The sequence below is a fragment of the Equus quagga genome, chromosome 2 (assembly GCF_021613505.1).
Source record: "Equus quagga isolate Etosha38 chromosome 2, UCLA_HA_Equagga_1.0, whole genome shotgun sequence".
NCBI lineage: Eukaryota > Metazoa > Chordata > Mammalia > Perissodactyla > Equidae > Equus > Equus quagga.
In genome coordinates, this window is record NC_060268.1 from 30,578,869 (window position 1) to 30,598,328 (window position 19,460).

A 19,460-nucleotide genomic window follows, 5' to 3' on the forward strand; every position below is an offset into this window, starting at 1 on the left:
ATGACACTTCTGAAGAGATAATCTGTTCTTCGGACATTATTAAGGAATGAAGTTTTAATGCATCTCAAGTTTTGTATAAGGAAACAGTGAGTGTAACTGTTAAAAAGCAATCCTCTTTTTCGTCATCTTTAATGGTTAAAAGCATGACATCTACAGTCTGGCAAGTGTGTATTTAAATCCCACCTTCAGCACTTCCTGTCATGCAAATTTGAACAAAATGAATAAATTCTCTGTGAATTAGTTTCTTTATCTATAAAAACTTATTTGTATGTTACTTTTATTATTTTAGCATGTTTTCAATCCTTACAAAATACATTATTATTGTTGCTATTATAGTTTTTGTTATTATTGTTGGTAATTCATATTTAGAAAATGCACACAGATGACACCCCCATAGTCATTTAGCCAAGTCTGGTTAATGACTGTTGAGTACTAGAAAACTACACTTTGTAAGTAATCCCTAGTTAATGTGTATTAATTTTTAGTTACTCATTTGCCACAGGCGCAGTGCATCCACCCATTCTTCACATATTTTGTGAGCCAACAAAGTGCCAGAAGATACATCCAGGGCTTCAAAGAGTTTACAGCCTATAGAGGGAGAAGAGTGAACTAAACGTGTGGCATGAACAGCACCATGTTACACAGATGCACAGGGTGCTGTGGCAGTGCAGAGGAGTGGCATTTAAATCAAGGCAGGGGCCAGGGATGCTTCCAGAACGGGGTAGCATTTATAGCATCAGCTACATGGAAAAGAAAGAAATTCCCAACAAAAGGAACATATATGAGAATGCACAGAAGCACGAAATAATAGGACACACTCTAGGAACTTCGCGTAATTTCATTGAGTTGGGGCATGGGCTTTGATGGCAAGAGATGAAGTAGGGAGGTAGGCAAATGCACTCTGATAATAAAATAGAAGACATAGGGCACTCCTTGGTGTTCAGAACTATGTGATACTGAAATTAAAAAGACAGAAAGAAAAAGAAAGCTTAGACGATTCTTGCCCAAACTAGTACATTGTACTGCTTCTGTTCCAAGGTTACCTCCTCCATTTCAGCTCTGTCATGATATTCCTCTTTGCAGTCTAGGTAGCTAAGTGTGGAACTGACTAAAAGACAAAAGGAAGTTTAAGGTAACTGGCTATGGCAAGAGTTGCCCATTGTCTTTTAACTTCAGCAAAAATCTAAAGAGAATTTTATATCCTCTATTGGATTTATCGTAGCTATGACCCAGAAAATAATATATTAAATACTATAACAGCAGCACCTCAATAGATCATTTTCTACGTAAAGGCCATCTTGTATTAACCTTAGTTTTTTATACTGAGAAATCAATTTTCTGGATAAAATATTTTGATTGCAGGTTGAATTATATCTAGCCAGAGATATCTCTTCTCTGAACACATTTTATGGGACTGCATCATAAGCTTAAAGTAATCTAGAGTCTGTTTTTACAAGGGCATTATTGATTAATGGATGTCGCTGAAAATTTGTTGAACTAATTGTCAAAAATTGGTGATATAAATTATTTGCAATCAATTGCTTTCATGCCCACTCAGAATAAAACTACTAACTACTCAGTGTTTTCCCCAAAGAGTTACTGATTTTCTCCACACCACTATTTTTTAACATAATCTATTCTGCTCACTTTGTCACATGAAATTTGACAACTATCCTTGTTAGGAGGAATCACTTTTATCCTCTCTCAAAATGCTGCCTGCCTTTAGCATACAGTACCAAAACACTCGCTCTGATGATATTAGCGAGTACAAGCTTCTTCTCTCCTTCTGCCACTTCCTTCCTTATACCACTCACTCACTCTGCCCCTTGGTATGAGGTGTGATTTATAGATCATTGAGATTTAGAAAGGAGACTGAGCATGAGCTCCTCAGCATTTTGCTCTCTTGCTCTTTCACAGTCACCTACGGGCATACAGAGTTCTTTCTTCCTGTTCTTGGTGTTAAACCTCAGAGTCAGGGGTTAGAACCTGCCTTCTAGGGACAGATTTGGAAACTCTTCTCACATAGTTTTCCTTTCAGGATTATCTGCTCAAAGAGGTATGTGCACTTTAGAGTTGCCCTTGCCTCTGCCTGGTTAAGTATTTGTTCTGCGAACTCTGCCTTTATGTGGGTTCCAGGGTTAAACTTTAAGGGGAGTGGTACAAAGAGTTTTGGGGGTGTAAGTCCAATACTACTTTACCAGTAATAACACTGATATTAGTGTATTCCTTTTTCCTATTTCCATTTATAAATTGATTCAGAACTCACAAGAAGGAAGGGATGATTGACACTTCCGAGAAGCCTACAATCAATTCTTAGTACCAGTATCAAGCACTTCTTTTTACTTTCAAAGTACAATTTACAAATAGAAAAAAAAAATCACTCTCTTTAGCATACAATTCTGTAGTCTTGACAAATGCATAGTCATGTAATCATCGCAAATATGATAGAGGAGAGTTTCACCAACCCCCTCACAATCCCTGGTGCCCCTTTGTAGTCAGCCCCTCTCTGCATTCTCTGGTGCTGGTGCTAGTGATCCGGCTTTTGTCCCTAGAGTTTGCCTTTTGTAGACCATCATATAAATGGAATCTTATAGTAAGTGGCCTTTTGAGCATGACTTCTTTCGCTTAGCATGATGCCTGTGAGATTCATCCCACAGCAAACTTTTAATTACTGTAAATCTATGTTACATTTTAATATCTATCTATTCTATAAGTACTTTTGTTACTATTCCTTGTCAAACTATTTTGAAACCAGTTCAGTTATTCATTGCTATTAACTAGAATAATTTTATCAAATAATATGAACATTATGTAGTTATAATTTAATTCACCTTATAAATTAATTTAGGCAGAAATGTGATATTGACAATGTTGCACTTGTTTTATCCTAGAACATGTTTTTTTTCCTGCACTTATTCAGGTCTTCTTTTGTGTTCCCCAGTAATGTTTTATAACTTTCTTTATTATATAGTGAAAATATTAAATTTATGAATTATTTTATTTTAATTTTGTGAGGTCACTTTTCAATTGTATTTTCTTATTGTTTCTGGAATGAAGAAAATCTATAATCATATATATATAATTACTTGTAATTACCTACTAAACTGAGCTTTCTAAATAATTGAAAATTTTAGTTGATTTTCTTGGACTTAGTATACAACATCCCATCTATGATAATCCTATTTTTTCCTATTTTTCAATATCTTATTTCATATTTTAGTTCATGATATCTCTAGGACTTAATACTTTTTTTGAATTTTTTACCTGAATGCTGAAGAACAAAATAGATATATGTCATAAAAGTTCTGAGACAGCTCAACTCCAGTGAGGCTAATTTCTGATTTTAATATGTTTATGCAATACAGTGAATATTGTACACATTTTTACAAGAATGATATATAATATTTGGGATGAGAAAAGCTGAAATTTGCACTTGTCTTATTTGATATGGACAAATTTACTAATTTCAGTGGCGCTATTGTCAACATTTCCAATAAAAAGAAATAAATATTTTTTCATTGGTATAAGAAATCTAAGAAAATGAATCTAAAGTTGAAAGTTACAATTTCCAACAAAAACTGAAATGAGTAAAGTTTGCAAGGAGCTTGCCACCACCTAGTGACAACATTCTCCTGTGTTTCCTAACTTTTAACAAAAAATCAAGGATTGGGGAGGAGAGTTTACAACAGTGGGTTAGAGTCTTTCCAATCCCCCAATAGGCAATTTATAAGCAGTCTGAAGTCCTGTACCTTCCAAAGAAGCAGTAAGCTAATTAGCCTCTCTATTACTCAAAATAGCCATTTTTACAGACAAATTTTAACATTACTTTGAGAGCTTTCCTCCTCCAGTACCCAAAAAAGAAGTCCAGAATTCCAGCGAACATTCACAGTCCATTCAGTTATCATTAGAAATTAAGCTATCCTGAAAAAGGCAAGGCAGACTAGTAACAAGAAATGATCTGGATGTCAAAATCATATTCATGATTTAAATCTATTGCCTACCATACATTTGCAAAGTTAAATCTTTAACGTCCCTAAAAATTGTGGATGACCCTTCCAAATTTCAGGAGGAAGTAAAAATGTACAATACCTAATATCACCTTAATCAGCAAGATTGGAAGCATTTTCTCAGAGCTGTTCTCCCAAATGATTTTACATTAAGCAAAATTGGTCAAATAGGTTCATATGTCTAGAGAAAAATAGGAATTTTTGAGGCTACTAAAGAAACAATGGTCAAAAGCAATTCTTCAGTCTATAGCCAAAGACAAAATTTGACAGCAGAGTCTGATGAGGAATTAAGTAAATAAGTAGGTTATCTATTAAAGTCTTTGAGTATCTCAATCTTAGGAACTGGGTGCTGTTTTTAACCCCATTTTTATGTATGAAGGCATTGAAGCAGAAAGGTTTTATAGCTTAGCTAAGTTTCCACAGCTAGCAAGTAAAAGAACTGAGATTCAAACTCAGTCTGTTTTTAGAAACCACACATCTTTTCAGAATTCTGTGTTACTTCTAACGGTGTTATCCAAATCCTGGATACCACCTTTATAAATAACCTCCTTCCCCCAATCCAGAAAGAGTTTAAAACATAACAGAGGTCTTGGAAGCTGAGTCCATGGAACAAATAATGCAAAGGCTACTTTATTGTTCTTATACACTTGAGACCAAGACAAGTGATGCAGAACCTTTCTACTGTAAGACACACCTGCTCATAGGTATTGGGGTTTTGAAAAAAGACTATATATGACAAATATGATGAAATTTACAAATGAATGTTGATTGAAAAAGCTAAACACAAAACAGTAAGTAGTTTATAATTCTACCCATAGAAAGTCTGAAGAGAGGTGTAGTGGAGAGAATTATAGATGATTCTATGCCATCAATGAGGTTTTTGCCTAAATCTGATCTCCTGGGTTAAAATTGACAATTTCTTTTTCGTGTACCTGTTGTCTATGCTACATGGTGCTATCATTCCAAATACAATGTTTTATTGCATTCATTTGTTCATTTTTTGTCAAGTGCCACTAACCAAGTTAACCCTTGAGGCTTGCAATGATGTCTCCTTTTTCTTATTCCCACTAGATCATTGCTCAATCTCTGGCATATAATAGGTTGTCAGAGCAGATTTATTTTAATCAATTAATGAGTTGGTTAATTATAAGATGAAGATTTAAAGATTTAAGGGAAATCAATTATGTCTTAACCATTTTCAATTTGGTGTGACAGTGACATGATCAATTAATGTATTTCAGAGACTAAAAGGGACATGGGATTAGCAGAGGAAGAAAAGAGTAAGTAGAAGAGATATGGTTATAGCAAAAATTGTACTTTGGTAACTAGTATAGTTGCAGATTACTGACAGAAATCCCAGCTTATATATTGATATCAGAAATCCCAGCTTATATATTGAAAATCCCTTTTTTATTTGTTGGTACCTGTAGAATTTACCCTATTATCCTAACATGTATGGTTATCAAAGCTTTTATTTATGCATATATCAAGAACTTTCCCTCGTTTATAGCAATTTTAGCATTATCTTCTCTTATTGTCAGTGGCAGAGATTCCATTGAAATAAATGTTATTTCAAGAAACATTTAATGAGTGCCTAGCTTATACAATCATTATGTTAGGTAATAGAGTAGGATGGAATTGCTGTGATCCTTGATCTTGAAACATTAACCTGTAGGCAATTCTAGAGAAAAACAAGAAAAATACTATAATTTAACAGATGCCATTGAAGTTTTCTCTTCTTTTACTCTGTGGGTATTTCTAATGGGATCATATTTCTGATATGAGCAGCTAACCAGAGTCAAACCAGCATGGAAGCCTAAGAATCCTCAACAAAGCAGCAAAAGCAGAAAAGGTAAAACGAGTTCTAAGGAAAGCAGCAGTAGCAGTTGCCTGACTAAGTGTTGGTGTTCTTCGGTAACCAAGAACAGTGGCTGATTTGGCCTCAGAACTTTTTTTATAGGCTAGGGCAGAGGGTTTTTGAAGGCATGAAGATCAACTCTAGATTGTTTTCAAAAAAAATTCCTGATAAGAGAAGCAGGAAAAGTAGTCGAAAAGCAATATTAATTTTTTTTCTTTTTGGCTGAGGAAGACTCACCCTGAGCTAACATTTGTTGCCAATCTTGCTCTTTTTTTGCTTGAGGAAGATTAGCCCTGAGCTAACATCTGTGCCAATATTCCTCTACTTTATATGTGGGTTGCCACCACAGCATGGCTTCTGAGTGGTGTAGGTCTGTGACTGGGATCCAAACCCATGAACCTGACCTGCCAAAGCAGAGCACACTGAACTTAACCACTATGCCATGGGGCCAGCTCCTGTTTCGTTAGGACAGTAGATTTTAAAGAAGAGTAGAGTAGAGGGAAATGTGGAAACATAGAAGCTTATTTGAGGTAATCTTACAGGGTTCTAGGAGAAAGATTGTGGGTGAGTGTTCCAATTTGATGAGTAACAAATTGCTTCCCAAAATGTTCTGGCTTAAATGGCCATTTTGCTCTGCTTGCAGTGTTGTGGGTTAAGGCTCGGGGAAGGGCTCAGCTGAGCAGTTCATGTCTGAGTCACATAGGGTCAGCTTATTTTGGAATTAAATGCACCTTGGAATTGGAGTACTCATTTTCAAGATGACTTCTTCCTTTATGTCTAGCCTCTCAGACTGTAGATCACGATAGGAAAAGGCATGGTCATCTTGCAGGAAAATATGTGGGATGAAAGATATTGATGAAACTATCTTTGTAAAATGTAATCTGCTACAGGAAGATAAGCTTGATGATGGCCCAGTATTTTGCTAACCTGATATCATATGAGTGAGGAATATTGAATCACAAGAATAATACAGACTATTAATAAAGAGAAATAATAAAAAATAGAAATTCTGGAATGAAAAAAGTACAATAACAAAAATGAAACATTCACTAGAGGGACTCAGCTGCAGTTTTGGCTGTCAAAAGAACATATCAGTGAACTTGAAAACAAAGTAGGTAACATTACCTGGTCTAAGGAACAGGAAGAAACAGTACTATCATGTACATAATGGGAGTTCAGAGAAAAAGAAAGGAGTAGAAAGAATAGTTGAAGAAATAATGGCAAACAACTTCATAAGTTTGATGAAAAACAGTTATATACACATCAAAAAAATCTTAGGGACCTCAATAAATTCAGATTCACAATTACCCACATCATAGTCAAACTGTTGAATGCTAAAGACAAATAATGAATATTTAAACCAGTAAAAAAGAAAAAAAAACTCATCACACAAAAGGAACCTTCAAGATGTTAACAGCTGATAGCTCATCAAAAGCTATGAAGGTCAGAAGGCTGTGGAATGACATAATTAAAGTTCTGGAGGGAGCAAAACAAACCTTATTCTTAAAATATTATTTGCTTATTTTCACTTGTCCTTAGGGTACCTGAAGTACTGATGAAAGCCACTTGATCTTTGTTTCACCTATCTTGGAACTCACTCAAGGTGGAAAAGCAGACAACATTCCTCAAAAATATTGTAATGCAAATAAACAATCCACAGACACTTGGCACAAAAGCTTATAGTTCAGGCATACAATAGAGCATCAAAATTTGGGAGAAAAAAAATGGCGAGTTTCTTTAGGGAATTATTTCATTCAAGAGTAACTGTATATATTGGGAAATTAGAAAGCCATGTGCATAACCAGGACAGGACATCTGTTCAAAAGAAGACATGAGGGGCCGGCCCAGTGGTGCAGCAGTTAAGCTCACACGTTCTGATTCTTGGCGGCCCGGGGTTCACCAGTTCGGATCCTGGGTGCGGACATGGCACCGCTTGGCAAAAGCCATGCTGTGGTAGGCGTCCAATGTACAACACAGAGGAGGATGGGCATGGATGTTAGCTCAGGGCCAGTCTTCCTCAGCAAAAAGAGGAAGATTGGCAGTAGTTAGCTCAGGGCTGATCTTCCTCAAAAAAAAAAAAAAAAAGAAAAGAAAAGAAAACATGAGAAGACTTTAAGCTTTCACCTCTGACTGATCTCTAAGCTAAGTGAAGCAGAAAGTGAAGCCTAAGACAGTTGTAAATGGCCTGTTGAAGCACTGAGTAAGTGCTCTAGCACAGAGCCAATCTGCAAAGACTCAGAGATGTTCTTTCTTCCTTTCTTTCCTTCTTCCTTTCTTTTCTATACATTTGTCCTTATTTCTCTCTCTCTCTCTCTCTCATTTGTCCCTGGCATTCAAGAAAATCTCTGTCAAAATGCTAGCTGAACACACACTAAAATATTAGATACTTTAAGACTATTCATGATAAGGAATACAGACTTTATAAAAATAGTTTAGAAAAGTCACTAATAAACCTAATGGCTATAGCAAGGAACAACAACAAGAACAAAAACTATGAGAAAAATCTGATTTCCAAGTTACCAGATTTTAATGTTTAAAATGTCCCATTGTTACCGAAAATCTCAAAACAAAACATGAAGAGATATAATAAGTATGGCCCCATTCACGGATGAAATTAACAGAAATTATTCCTAAGGAATCATAGATATTTAACTTGCCAGACAAAGACTTTAAATCAACTACCTTAAGTATGCACAAAGCATTGAAGGAAATCATGGACAAAGAGCTAAAGTGAACCAGTAGAGTGATGAATGAACAAATAGACAAGGATTACGTAAGCTACTTGGATATATTTAACCATTCTTATCATACAATCAGGAACCAGGGGAATGACTAATGGTAAATCTTTAGACCTACTGGACTCCCTGTGAAATGGACTTTATTCCTCACCTGATATCTGTATGCTTCATTCTAACAAGTGGACCATGATGGAGTTTTGCTTCCCTGGTATCAATGCTATCTCAGACTCTAGCCCTCAAGTATCTCAATATTTCCCTTTATTCACTGTTTACTTACTGTGGTAAATCACCATAAAATCACCATAATTAATTTGGAGACAAGATTTGGAGAATCATTATTGTATACACTTGTAGTGGTGTGGAGTTCTTGAAGTGGACCCAACTTCTTGAATTGATGGGTACTGGATCTGAGTACTGAATCCTTTTTAGAAAGTGGATGATAAACTGTTCTTTGTTCCATTATAGTGGCTTATGGAAACCTTTTGCTCACCACTTGTTAATTTTTTTCTCCTTTGGTTATAAGCCAATAAGTACTTTTGTTGGATGCCTATAGATTTTTTTCTCATCTAGCTAACACAATAGATACCTGTAGGTCAAGATCTATGTTTGTCATTACAGTCTTGCTGAACATTGTGGAAATTATGATGGTTGCCTCTAATGTTTAAACAGGAGTCCTGCCACATGGCCTTATATTCCAGATGCCTATTGTGATTGTTGAGAGTGTGACAGTTGAGAGTACATTATCTTTAACAAAATAAATAACCCCCGGGCCCTCCCCTGGAACATTGTCTGCTCATGGGTCCTCTGGTATTATAAAATAAATCTGTTTGATTGTGCCAAGCTCTCTTAGTCTTTTGACCCCTTCATTAATAATATACCAAGACAGATCCAGCATTTTACCTCATTTACCTTGGGCCATCATTCTGCTCAAGTTTCAAGGGCATAAATCCTAATTCATGAGAAAGTGCTTCCATATCAATTAATTCTCCCTTATCTAGCCCTATATTCTGGTCTCATTAATCAAAATGGAGAGGGTCCAAAACCTCAACATCCATTCCTAAGCATGCTGCCTTCATTTCTGCCAGTGCATCTTAACTAGTTCATGAAGTTCCTTTGGTGGATTTCCCCTTTCATCCCAGAGCAGGCTCAATATTTCCCTTGTCTTAACATTGTGTTACTATACCCTCGTTATTTGTCTAGAAGTGGTGAGGTGAACTGGGGCAGATCTTGAGTTGGACGTGTATTATCTTGCCAGATACACACATCAATTGGGGCTTTTGAATTTTCTCCAGGAGAGGTAAGGGATCTTTTTGTATATTGCCATGCGGCCTTCTATTTTTCACACTGTGGCTTGAGTTGCTGGTTGGTTGATCTGAGCCTATTATTTTCTTCTGTCAGCACTTTGATGGCAGTTCAAAGTAACTAGCCCAACTTAAATCATCACAGGTGAGAGTCTTGGTAATTGTGATATTACAGTATGCCAGAGGTTAGCATGATCTCACTTACCACTACCAATGGGGTCTGCGGCCATCAGGACTGTGAGTGATTCAATTTCAAAATATTATTTTCAGCATTGCTTCATAGGACCACTTCTAGTAGTAACCATCCTGGTTTGCATTTACGCAGAAGTCTCTCAGGTCAGGATTTGAGTATAAATAGTCTTACTGGAGGAGGTGATGCTAGGAAAACTTGACAGTTTCCTGGTAGACTGAAGAAGTGAGACAAAGAAGGAATAGAAGCCAATAAACATGGCATCATGAAGCAATCTGTCTCTGTAAGCAACTAAAGCTTACATTCACTGTGGAACTCTGGAAAACAGTACAGTGTCTAAGAATTACCTAGCCTGTGGAGACAGGGAGGTGGGGTATTTATTGGCATTGGTTGGAGATTGCTTTCAGGGGCATTAATTCCCTGACCATCCCTTCCTACCTGAAATGAAGGTAGAGCAGATTCAGCCAAAAAGCCATTGATAAAGAGCAGAAAGTGCTGGCATTTGGATTCATGATAACTTGTAAATAGACAGTATATGCTTAGAAGATAAGAGCAAGGTACTGACATAATCTGCTACACCATGACAATTTCCAAATTTATATATGTAGTCCGGACTTCTCTCCTGAACTCCAGACTCATATATCCAAGAGACTCTTCAACCTCCCCATTTTTATTCAAAAGTAGCATTTTAAAGATAACGTGCAAAATTACCCGCTTGATCTTCCTCTGAAACTGTCTACAAATATAGCTTTTACAATCTTATCTAATGACAACTTTATCCGTCTGTTTTTTTAGGCTACGGCACTTGGAATCATGCTTGATTCCTGCATCATAGTCACAACCTATAGTAATCTTCAGAAAATTCTACTGGATCTAATTTCAAAATACTTTTGGAGTCTGACTACTTCTCACTTCTAGTATAGTTTTCTCCTATGAGCCACCATCACAGCTGGCCTGAGTTAGTAAACTTGCTAACTATCTGGCCTCCTAACTTTCATCCTGCCTTTTCCAACAGAGCAGTTGTAGCCATCTTCTAAAATATGTCAGATATTCATTCCTCTACACAAAACCCACCGATTACTCCCTTTTCACTCAGAAGAAAAGGCAGTGTTCTGATAGCATTTTACGGGGCCCTACATGATCTGCACACCACCCACAATTGCTTATCTGTTCTCATTTCTAACTAATTTCCAATTTATTCCACTTTAGTCACTTAAGTTATTTTAGCTCTAAAGTTATTTGAACACATCTGCCAGCACCCACCAAAGTGCCTTTGCACTGGCTGTTCTCTCTTTGTTTTGCTTTCCCCAGATATATACGTGGTTAATCCCAGCTCCTATAAGTCATTGATCAAAATTCACCTTCTCAATGAGGCCTATTCTTAATAGAGTACTTAAAATCAAAATTTTAATTTTAATTAAACTTGCAACTTTATCTCTAGTATTCCCAATATCCCTTACCCTGTTTAATTTTTTTCTTAACGCTTATCATAAATTGCTCATTCATTTGTATTTATGCATCTGTGTTTTCCGTGAGAATGTAAGTACTATGAGGGAAGCAATTTTTATTTATTTCATTCACCAATGCATCCTGAGAATGTATGCTATATGTATAGTTTATGTTGTCCTTAACAAAATACCATGAATCCTTCTTCAATATTGAAATATTTGTTGAAAACATTATTTTTCATGTTTTATTATCTTCTATCACACAAACATACTTTGATTTTAACTACTGTGGCAAAATTAAATTGCTTATATTTTTGTTATATTAATCTGTAACTCTATAATAGACATCTTGTAACATAAAAGTGACTAGATTTTCAAAGCCTATTGGCATTTTTTGAAGAAGATTCATTTAGATTTACAAAACGTCTATCCAAAAGATCTACTGACTTACTTTCTTACTGTAGGGACCTGAAATTGGCCCCCCCAAGATATGTCTCTTTGTCATCAGGATTATTTGAGGCTGATTGCTTTTGATAAACTGGGACAGGGAAGGAGGCTTTGAGGAATGGAACTTGCCCTTTGTTAGGACACATTTACATTTGTAAGGTAAATCTCTATCTGTAAAAGGTGCCTCCCTCTCTGTACCAGAAAGAAGAAAGGAGATGACCTTCTCTCTAGAAACTCTTAATCAATACCAAAGGCAAGGACTTAAATCTGCATTTTATTGTGCTTGTCCGGTAACCTCCTGTAACTGACTTCCCTCCCCCTCCCAATGTTGGCATCTCCTTAAAGATTAAGCATCTTTTTTTAGGCTGGGAACCCATTGCAGCGCTCATCTGTGACTCCCCGCCCAGGCCGAGGCAACACACCTGCCACCCCTCGGCTTTCACTGAGACAGCAGACCTATCTGCCATTTCCATCAATCGCTGTGCTGACAGAGCAGCCTCATGACTATTGTAAAAGGGACATTTCAATCCTATGTGAAACACCCTGTTTGGGGGTATATAACCACTCTGTGCACCCCACTTCTTCTGTGCCCTTTCTTCCTTCGGGAAGAAAGGCCCCAGACCATGGTTCCTCATAAAGCTTTGTTTAATTTTCTCTTGCTATTCTGTCTCATGTGAATTTAATTCATTCTCCGGCCAGATGAACACCCATTTGGGAAGAGGAAATGTCTTCCTCCCCTACATTATTAACAGTTAGGGAGGCAGCATTGTGCAATTTAAGAATATGGATTCTAGTGTCCAAATATGTAGATTAGAACTGCAGCTCTAATACTGACAACTTGTGTGCCTAAACAATTTAAGCTTCAGTCTCCTCATGTGTAAGAGACAAATAATCTTGTTTCTCTCATTAGACTTTTGCAAAGATTAATTGAAAGAATACACCTTAGCATAGTGCTGGCATAGAGTAAAAAATCAATAGATGTCAAGTATTATTTAAATTTTTATTGCTATTTTTATCATTAAATTTTCCATTTTCATCATACTTGACCAAAAATTTGATATATTTATTCTAAATTTGGTACATGAATAAAGGTATTTCTTGTTAATTTTTGTTTGTCTGATATTCATTGAGGTAACTTTTTTGATGCTTATTGACCTCTTGTTTCTCTTCCTTTATAAAAAATCATATTTGTTGCTTATTTTTATCTTCAAGTTTGCTTCACTTATTGATTTGTAAATATTTTGTCTGCATTAAGGACATCAAGTCTTTGCCATGAGGGCTACAGTAGCCACAATGGAACTTCGTATGCGTTAGAAAAAAAGTGATTTCATTTTGCAGACTTAGGCCTGGCCAGGACGTATATTTATCAGATGGGTGAGGCACATGCTGGATGTCAGCCCCCACAGACCTTTTGGCTAGTAGGCCTTGGACAGCTAAAGTTTACACAATTTTATGTAGTGACTTTGGGTGTCACAAGATTGAAAATGCAGTTAACCAGTTTGTAGTTGGATTTTAATTTTATTGTGACGCTTTCTCAAATACAATTTTTTTTTTAATTTTAAATATTTTGTATATTACCCTTTTACTTTCTGAATTCTTCTATTGTTGACTTTATATTTGCCATGTTAATCAGGGTTGTCCAGAGAAACAGAAAGAGAGAGAGAGGAGAGATTCATTGTGAGGGATGACCCATGTGATTTGGAGCCCGGCGAGTCCAGAATCTGCAATGTGGACTATCAGGTTGGAGTCCTAGGAGAGCCGATGGTGCAGTTGAAGTCCAAAGGCATTCTACTGGAGAATTCCTTTTCGCTTGGGACAGCTGGTCTTTTTGTTCTATTCAGACCTTCAACTGATTGGAGAAGGCCCACCCACATTATGGAAAGCAGTTTGCTTTACTCAGAGTTCACCAATTTAAATGTTAATCTCATCCAAAACACCCTCCACACTGACATATTAAAATTAACTATCACACTTGGTAAACCCTTCCCTACCTCCAAGTATTCACTTCTGTTGTTTGTCACAAGCTTCTCTATAATTCTTGGCATTTCATAATATATCTGTACCCACATAATGACTGCATTTCAGAAATAAATGACATTGACCCACGTAGCCTACTTCTACAATGTTTCTTTGGCAATTATTATCTGTGTTTTACAAGGAGAAACAGAGACCTAGAAAGGTTTTGTATTTCTTAAGTGAACCACAATTATTTAATGTCGATGCAGAACTTGAGACTTCTCACTACACTCAGCTGCTGTCTTGGCAGTGAAATCCCATATAAATTTGGTTGTGCTTATACATGTAATATGGAATTCAGTGTCAAGTGAATATTGTAAATGTGATTATCATTCATCAGAATAGTCTAGATATTTGTAATCAGCATACAACCGTTAGCAGAAGAAGTCTGAATTGACTTCAAGTGATTTAGTGAAGTAAGTGGGAAAATTATAAGTGATGTGCAAATTAACTCAGACACCAAGAGATTTCCTTATACCCGACAAGATGAATCTGGAGAAAGCAAATATTTTGTTATATATAAATCTGGTGTTCCTGGAAGGAATAAACCTTCTCCAAAGTGTTATGCTTGATCAAAGTTATATAAAATAACATGTAGGTTTGACAGATTTTCAGTATATTTTTAGAATGTAACTTGTCTGATTGGATTGATTTAATTGACTGTTAGATTCGATTATTTAAAGGAAAAACATATTTTACACTCTATTAACTGGATAATGATACACATTATTCTGCTTGTATTATTAAAATAATTGCATCTATGTTTGTATACTCTGACAGAGCTTTAAAATTTTTCTTCCATTGTCACTTGGAGAAATGAATATGATTCATTACCGCAAATTTCCACTAGAAGATGGTTTATTCCCCAGCCTCCACTACGGTAGTTGGCCATTAATGGTCCATCTTTAAAGGCTTCTTAATTTTATAGGAGAGAGGATATCGATATTTATATCTGAAGTCCAAGGGAGACTCAAATCTGAAGTGCTCTAACTTCTTAAAGTGATGCTTTTCCTGAATACTTTTTTAGGGTGCAAGAGAAAGAGATGATTAAATTGTCTCCAGGATACAAATATGCATGTTTTCAGAAGTTCCTTCAAGTACAGTAGTTCCTTCAAGTTCCTGCAAATTGAGGGATCTGCAGTGTCAGCACTGAGCGTCTTAACTCCAGGTTAGTAACTCTTTACTTTACTATATGTAAATATATAGATATTTATTTATATTTATATGTAAATATACATATATATTTAGTGAATATGTGTCTGAAAATACAAACCAAATAGAGACTAATTTATTCTATTATCTTGTACATTAAGTTATTGAAGTAAATCATGTTAACTTGTCAGACAAAATTAAATTTTGTCATTGTATTTGTTCCTAAGTAGCATTAATAGGTATACAAAATCAACCTGATTTTTTTGTTTACAGGTTTAACATTCATTTAATAATCTTAATAAAGCCTTTGCAAATCATAAAAAGTTCTCTGAGATTAGAAGTCTATTTGTCTGCTTTATTCCACATCTCTTAGCCTCCATTTTTAAAAGACCTTGTTGATTTACATATTGTAAAGTTTACTATCTTAAGTGTACAATTCAATGGTTTTTAGTATGTTTACAAGGTTGTACAACCATCACCGATATCTAATTTTAGAGCATCTTTGATTCAACAGCAAGTTAAGCTTTTATTTTTGTTTCCTGAATTTTTCATTTGATTATTTTAATTTTCCATTCACTCAAACTTTATAAAACAGTAAATTAAACACAGTTGTGTTTTGGGGTTATATGTGAAATATTTCATGGCCATAAAGAGAAAGAATACCAATAAAAGTACAGTCATTATGGTCTGTAATTTGTATGCCTGGATGGGTTTCAGGGTAATCTAACTAAACTTGTGAAGAGTTCCTGAATTGTGATTGTATCCATCGTGTCCACAGTGATGTTTAATTTCAGATTTATAATCCCAATCTAAACAGGGGGAGCATCTATTACCACAAAAGTGTTTCAATTAAATCTTTTAATATAAGGCATTTGTAAAAGTTCAAGAGGGAAAAAAAGAAATTTGAGATAATAATCCTGACAAAAGCCTGGTTGAGATGGATGCTGTTTGAATGGACTAAAACAGATGTAATTACCGTTAATTTCTATAGATTTTAAAATTCAATCATTATGTCATATTCACATTATTAGAATATTTCAGATCTGGAATATGTTACTTTAGTCCCCTGTAGAAGCCTTACAAAACTATTATTTTATGTTATCTTCATCAATTTTATAAAGGGCGAACATAACAAAAGCTCATTCAAGGGACAGTTCTGCATCTTATGTGAAATTGTCTGGGAAGAATTCTGTTCAATGGCTTCATAAAAAGATTTATACAATATCTTCCTTTTAGTGAGGAGAGTGAGACACCAGTTTATTTCTCATGATTAACTAATAATGAGACCTATATATCTTATCCTACTTCTTCTTGAGGCCCAGAGCTACATAATTAAGTTACATTTTGAATTTCTCAGTCGTTCCTCTATAATTGTGAAAACGCTTCCTAAAAAAATTATTGCATAGATTTTATTTGTTGAGAGGTCCTGAAAAATATCTTTCATTGTAAACCATCCTAAAATCTCAGAAGTAGTCAGTTCATAAACAGTAAATTTACAAACGAATAGCTCATTGGCTTTTTAATCCCAAATCCAACTGATTAAAAGAAAGGACAAGAGCAATAATAAAAAATTGTGGGATCAGGAGAATTGTATAAACCGTAGGTTAATTGATTTATTTCCCTTATACTGATTGGTTTCTATGCTGAATTAAGGGAGGATGACAAACTGTGGTGGTGTTATATAAATAGGGTCCAAAGGAGTGAGTGTGTGAATGAGCAAATGAGGAAGAAGAAGATTGCCTGACTGCTGCCAGGAGAAGTCCTGGAAGGAACTGAGATCGTCATTTCCAAGGCAGGCATTATCAAAGTGGTTGTACAAGTTGGGAAATTCGCTAAAAATCATTATTGAATTTTACATTTAAAATGGGAAAATTTTATAGCTGGTAAAATATATCCTAAGAAGAGGGTTTAAAAAAAAAGATTCCTAATAAGCTTAACATGGGAGAATCCCAAATCTACTGCTCTTTGGAAAGCAATATCTTGAGCTGAATATTAGTTGGAGAAAAAGGTAGGATTGTCCTGAACCAGATCTTCCTTAGGAATCATTTAATCATAGGCATTACAAGAACTTATACCATGAGATTTTTTTTGAGAAAAAAAGTTTTTCCTTACTTTTAAATCATAAAAGTAAAAATATGTTCTCATTATAATTATAATACATAAAAACGCACAAGAATTACAACAAAATGCATTAATAATATACTACTCTACATCTCTGTTAGCATGGTATCAGTCTACACTCTTTTCTCTCTTCTTCATATATGAGATTCTCTGACTACAGTATATATTTCCATGTTTTTAAAATATTTTATAACTGAGCTCTGTCAGACTTGTGTTAGCTGTAAATTTGATAATTATGTCTTATGCGGGTTGTGTGGCCTACAATTAGATGCTGTTCTGTCTGATGACATAGATTAATGCTTTAGATTAAAACTTTGTGCTATTATTTGTGCTATTATTCAGATCAAATTTTCCTAAAATATGTTATCTGAGAATATGATAAACGCCATTCTATAACTCACATACAACACAATAATGTCCCTCCCCCAAAATTACTAAACAACATGCGTTACTTGAGTTCATGATCTAGGAGCTATCCTATATTTATACATCATCCCAAATATGATTACATCTAGAACATGCTTTTTAGCTTAAAATAATCTTTCTGCTTTTAACTTTATCATCAAGGAATGAAATTTACTTCTTCTCTTGGCTTCAGGAGAGATACATGCTGATTAGTGTTTAGATATATAGACATAACCACACACTAAAGTGACTTTGCTAGATTTTGTTTTGTGTTTGTGTGGGTAAACAGAGAGAATGGAGAAGGGAGAGAGATTGGATAATGTGTATGCAGTTGCCTTTGTTTTTACATGATTTTTTCTTTTTTTTTGCAATTGAGCTTTAATTTAAATTCCTAGGTCTGATGCTTAAAAATGATCAACCATTGGGCAATGATATTGATGCAGATGGAGAGAACATAATATGATTCAGAAAATCTTCATATTTTCAATCCTCCTAAGGATGTTTGGTTCATGTTCTATACTTGTTGATTCCACATTTTCCTATGGACAAAACCTAGAGAAGGAAGAAAATAAATGTTTCTACAACTGTCACCTGTGTTAGAGTCTCCCTGAATATCTGACTGCCCCTAAGGAAACACTGAAGTCTGAAAAAGGTAAATATACATGTTGGTGTGGATTTGGTTTTAATCTCCATATACTGTATTTTAGATTCTCTTTTACAAATTAAAAATTATACTCAGATAACACTTAGTTGGTCACTTTCACGCACCTGGCAGTTGACAGGCACTTTTGTTTACATCTCTTTTCTTTATATACATTCAGAACAAAATCTGAACCCTGAGATAATGGACCTGCAGAATTATTCCTTGGTGTCAGAATTTGTGTTGCATGGACTCTGTACTTCACGGCATCTCCAAAATTTTTTCTTTATATTCTTCTCTGGAACCTATGTGGCCACTGTGCTTGGTAACTTTATCATTGTGGTTACTGTAACTTTTGACCCCTGCTTGCACTCTTCCCCTATGTACTTCCTCCTGGGGAATCTATCTTTCCTGGACATATGGCTGGCCTCATTTGCCACCCCCAAGATGATCAAGGACTTCCTTAGTGATCAAAAACTCATCTCCTTTGGAGGATGTATGGCTCAAATCTTCTTTTTGCATTTTATTGGTGGGGCTGAGATGGTACTTCTCGTTTCCATGGCCTATGACAGATATGTGGCCATATGCAAACCCTTGCATTACATGACCATGATGAGCCGGCAGACTTGCCTGAGGCTGGTGTTGGTTTCGTGGGTCATTGGATTTGTGCACTCCACCAGTCAAGTAGCCTTTACTGTGAACTTACCTTACTGTGGCCCCAATGAGGTGGACAGCTTCTTCTGTGACCTTCCTCTTGTGATCAAGCTTGCCTGCATGGACACCTATGTCTTGGGCATACTTATGATTTCAGACAGTGGGTTGCTTTCCTTGAGCTGTTTTCTGCTCCTCGTGATCTCCTACACTGTTATCCTCGTCACAGTCCAACACAATGTCACTGGTGGGGTATACAAAGCACTCTCTACTTGTTCTGCTCATATCATGGTAGTCACACTCTTCTTTGGGCCCTGCATTTTCATTTACGTGTGGCCTTTCAGCCGGTTCTCTGTGGACAAGCTCCTCTCTGTGTTTTACACCATTTTTACTCCACTCTTGAACCCCCTTATCTACACATTGAGAAATAAAGACATGAAAACAGCTATGAAGAAACTGTGGAGCCGACCTGTGACTATTCACTGA

At 35.8% G+C, this 19,460-nt stretch overlaps 1 protein-coding gene across 1 annotated transcript; it reads left to right on the forward strand.

Annotated features, from left to right (window-relative positions):
* Positions 1–18,524: 18,524 nt before the first annotated feature.
* LOC124235661 (olfactory receptor 4K14) lies at positions 18,525–19,460 on the forward strand. Its single transcript, XM_046653951.1, has one exon. It carries the CDS (start codon positions 18,528–18,530, stop codon positions 19,458–19,460), a length of 933 nt encoding a protein of 310 aa, XP_046509907.1. The 5' UTR covers positions 18,525–18,527.

What these genes read in the sequence shown, in the direction of transcription:
- LOC124235661 (XM_046653951.1), top strand. Translation starts at nt 18,528, where the DNA reads ATGGACCTGCAGAATTATTCCTTGGTGTCAGAATTTGTGTTGCATGGA.